The 4374-nt window shown below is 41.3% G+C and overlaps 1 protein-coding gene across 2 annotated transcripts; it reads right to left on the bottom strand.

Moving 5' to 3' along the window:
• On the bottom strand, nucleotides 361–3831 carry LOC8082766 (trans-resveratrol di-O-methyltransferase). Of its 2 annotated transcripts, XR_002446741.1 has the most exons (3): nucleotides 2922–3831; nucleotides 769–1118; nucleotides 361–616 (listed from the first exon to the last, which is right to left on the bottom strand). XR_002446741.1 is itself a non-coding variant. In XM_002441888.2 (2 exons), the coding sequence occupies exons 1-2, from the start codon at nucleotides 3783–3785 to the stop codon at nucleotides 819–821; spliced, it is 1164 nt and encodes a 387-aa protein (XP_002441933.2). In that variant the 5' UTR covers nucleotides 3786–3831; the 3' UTR covers nucleotides 644–818. The 2 variants fall into 2 exon arrangements, 1 of the variants encoding a protein (XP_002441933.2); XM_002441888.2 differs by lacking the exon at nucleotides 361–616 and having other exon boundaries at nucleotides 644–1118.

Here is a 4374-nt window from a genome sequence, read left to right as displayed (position 1 = left end):
TCGCCAAAACCGCCGTCCGGCCATGGCGCCGCCGCCGGAACACTGTAGCCGACCGCGCTCTCTAGTGCCTCCAAAAATCAGATCTCGGCCCTCCATTCCATATCCAACGGCCTTAATCCAAAGATACCCCTTCGCCATATATTTTTATTAAAGAGACCCCTGAAATCTTGTATTCGAACCCGCAGTCCAAAACGTCTTTCAGGAAGACGCTTTTCTAATAATATAAAAAGCGGCATCCTAACACTTTCACGGCCAAAGATGATGTCCCCAAACCCCTATCAATCAATTAATAGCCAGTAGTACTTAGTATATTTAAAAGCTCTATAAAACGACAATTTGCTATTCAGTTTTCCTTTAGCAAAAAGATAAAAAAAATTCGAACAATATGTCAAAGAACTCCTTAAAGATAAACACATGATAAAATTCGAAGACTTCTACAGGCACTTATACATGCATGCACGACACTCACCTCTATAAAATTACACCCATTCCTATAAACACGCACTCATCCTACTCTTATGAGCACAACCAAAAAGGCTAAGATTAGACCGTCATATCTTGAGATTGATGAAGTCATCAACTTCAATCCAGATTTAACATGTTTCTCGCTCTGTCCCTGGACGATAGAGATAACCACAGCAACTTTAATACATGCAAATAAGCTCATTAATGGTAATTGTTACTTTTGACATACCAAAAATATAGACATGAATACAGTTTTTCCGAAATAAAACGAAAATTAAAGTACACTACATAAATAATGATGACCTTTTGTTGACTCCGCCATAGGTTTGGCTGTGATCTCGTGGACTCTTGATCTATAGATAGACCTCAATGAGTGAACGGGGCTCTAAGATCGGACAGATCTTGTATTTAGTAAACCCTGCATCAATAAACATCTTACTCCACTTTTTCTCGTCTCTCTCTTTGCCCGGCACTAGCACCATCATATTTAGGTCCATCAAAAGTTGAGCTTCTTCAAATATCCGTTTGGACGCCGAGCCTATTACCGTATCAATGATTATCACCTTCCCTTTTGGCTCCCGGGTAGAAATAGCTTCTTTGCATTGCTTCAAAATTCTGACACAGTCTTCATCACCCCAGTCATGGAAAATAAACTGCAACATTGATATACTGTTAATCACATCAGTGCACATAAGCAACGTCATCTATCATCCAAGCTACATATATAGCAGTACATATTAACTTCCACAAAATAAACCGTACTTCTCAAAAGAAAATAACCATATACGGCCAGGTAAATGGCCACAAGGTGACACAGTTTGACTACCTTAATAAGGTTTGCTGCGTATGAGCAGCTTAAGGTCTTGTTTGCATGCACCCGTATCCACCTCCACTAGTACAAAAAAGCTTTATACTGGTGGTGGAGCATAATTTCTACATGCGGTTTCAATTAATAAAAAACATCTGTGAAAAGAAATCAGCGGTCCCGACTCAAAATTGTCAGTGGAAACACACTGGGGGTTTTCTTAAGGAAACCGCCAGTACAAATGGTACATTTCTACTCACGGTTTTGTTAAGAAAACCGCTAGAAAAAATCAGATTTGCAAATGCAGTTTTCTTAAGAAACCGCCACTAAAAATCATATTTCTAGTGGCGGTTTATTAACAAAACCGCTTGTAGAAATAATTTGAAATTATTTTTTTTGAATTTTTTAAATGACCTTGTATGAAAAAACCATCAAAATAAAAGTTATAGATCTGAAAAAGTTATAAAACTTTGTAGTTGATAGTTTTTTTATTTGAAATCATCTTATCATCGAAAACTATGTTCAAATTTGTCAAATTTGAAATTCAAATTTTGTAAATTACCTTGGATGAAGAATATAAAAGTTGTAGATCTTAAAAAGTTATGTAACTTTGTAGTTGATAACTTTTTTATTTGAATTTATTTAGGGCCTCAAATAATCAATATTTGCTCGGTATAGGATAATATGCGGGGAACCAAACTCTAATATAGACACAAGTGAGTGATGAGTGAAGTGGTAGAAGACTAGAGAGGCTACGTGCGAGATTCGAGGTTGTGGGTTCGAATCCTACGACCGCGTAGCACGCAATTTTACGGGCGGGCGGCTAAACCCGATTTATATTTTCTGGACAAGCCTTCCATAGATGGTTATCTTAACTGAACCACCTGTGAAAATCGTTTTCCACATGCGGTCTGCCAGTGAAAAGATTCACTTCCACTAGCCCCTAGTACTGACGATTCTAAAAAACGACTGTGGAAGTGGGTTAGGAACCGCTTGTATTGAGCTTCTATATACTAGTGCTCAACACATGTGTGTCGGAGTGGATTAGAGTGAAATTTGAACTAGATTCATTTCCACTAGCCTCTAGCACTGACAATTCTAAAAACGACTATGAAAATGGGTTATGAACCGCTTGTATTGAGCTTCTATATACTAGTGCTCAACACATGTGTGTCAGAGTAGATTAGAGTGAAAAATAATTTAAATTTCACCCCAATCCACTCCAATACATATGGATTGAGGTGGATACGAGTACATCTAAACAAGCCCTAAGATGTCTTTAGTTGCTCATATGAGCTTAGGTCATGTATTTTGGGAAGAATGAAGGGATTAACTATGAATCTAAATGAGGCCATGTATGTTGGGACGGAGGAAATATGTACCCATAAAGTATAAATTTTGGTGAGATTCTCTTTTTCTTGCTAAAGTATGGCAACGATTTTGACGAACTAACCAATAGCAAAATCTATGGCAAATGGCAAAAACCTTAGTATTAGTATTCAAACAAAACAGTCCCTAATTAAATACTCCTATGTACTCTCGCACCAAAATTTTTTGGCTCTTCCCAGGCCCCAATTTTCCGCTTGTATTGAGATTTTTTTTCTTCATCATCTACCATTAATTAATTAATTAATTACTATACTACGCATACCTTGAGTAAAACAGCATCAGCTGGAGGGATGAAAACCATCATGTCACCTGCGATGAACTCAACCGTGCCTTCTCCTTCTCCTCCCAGCATGCCATTGCCATCCACGACCTGGGGAAGGTCCAACACCGAGCACCTCACATGCGGGAATGCCTTGGCAATGGCCTTCGCCATCGTCCCGTCCCCGCCGCCCACGTCCACCAGAGAATTCACGCCGGCGAACACCTCCCTGCACTCGCTGACGATGATCTGCGCCACGAACCTGCTGTCAGCCCTCATCGACGCGTAGAAATCCGCGGCGAACTTCGCGTCGCGGCCGGCCACGCCCCAGAAGCTGGTGCCGTGCGCCATCATGAACGGAGTCTCCGCCGCCGCCGCCGCGCCGCCGTCGTTCTCGAACCAATCAGCTAGGCGTAGCGATGCTACGACATTGAACGGCGCGGCAAAGGCCATGAACGCAGATAAGCATGGATGGCCACCGTCGTCGTCGTCGACGAGGAGGTGAGAAACCGCGGTGAGGTGGTACGTATACGAGCCTTCTTGATCTTCTTCCCCACCCTGCGTCGTCGTCTTCTTTTCCTCTCTGAATATTCCCATGGTGGCCAGTAACCTCATGAGGCGAGACAAGCATGTGCGTTTGCTTGGGGCAACTGGAAGAGCAGCACAGAGCTCGGAGAGAGAGGCGGCGCCGCCATGGCGGCTGATGGTGTTGGGGATTCCGAGCTTGATGGCGCACTGCAGCGCCATGGGTTTGAGGTAGCCGAACATGTGGCACCAAAGCTCTGCCTGGGCTTGCAGGAGCTCTGCGCCGGGGGTCGTCGTCGTCGTCGGTGTGAGGGCCGGTGTGGATTGTTGGTTTTGAGCCATGCTATTTTTGCTTGGGCTTGCAGCAGTTGTGGGCTTGTGGCAGTGTGAGTTGCTTTGCATTGAGGTTATCGTGCCCATGGTACTTTATTATATATCCTCATGACATGCTGGCATGTTTTTTTTTTAAAAAAAAAATTATTACATTCTTCTTGTAGGAATTACAGAAATGTAGCATATCAATTAGTTTTTTTAACCACAAAAGCTGTGATACTACCTAGAAACAAACAAAATGGATCGTAATTGATTTTTTAGCATTTCTGTAAAAAATTGCAGGATTTTTAAGAATATCTGAATATTTTGTTTTAGGCTCTGTTTAGATTGGAGATGAAAAATTTTTGGGTGTCACGTCGGTTATGTCGGAAGGATGTCGGGAGGGGTTTTTAGAAACTAATAAAAAACAAATTACATAGCTCGTCTGGAAACTGCAAGACAAATCTATTAAGTATAATTAATCTGTCATTAGCACATGTGGGTTACTGTAGCACTTAAGGCTAATCATAGACTAACTAGCCTTAAAAGATTTGTCTCGCGATTTTAAACCTAACTATGTAATTAGTTTATTTTTTTATCTACATTTAATGTTCCATAC

Source organism: Sorghum bicolor, chromosome 8 (genome assembly GCF_000003195.3).
Source record: "Sorghum bicolor cultivar BTx623 chromosome 8, Sorghum_bicolor_NCBIv3, whole genome shotgun sequence".
Taxonomy (NCBI): Eukaryota; Viridiplantae; Streptophyta; class Magnoliopsida; order Poales; family Poaceae; genus Sorghum; species Sorghum bicolor.
This window is presented reverse-complemented; position numbering and strand designations above follow the sequence as displayed.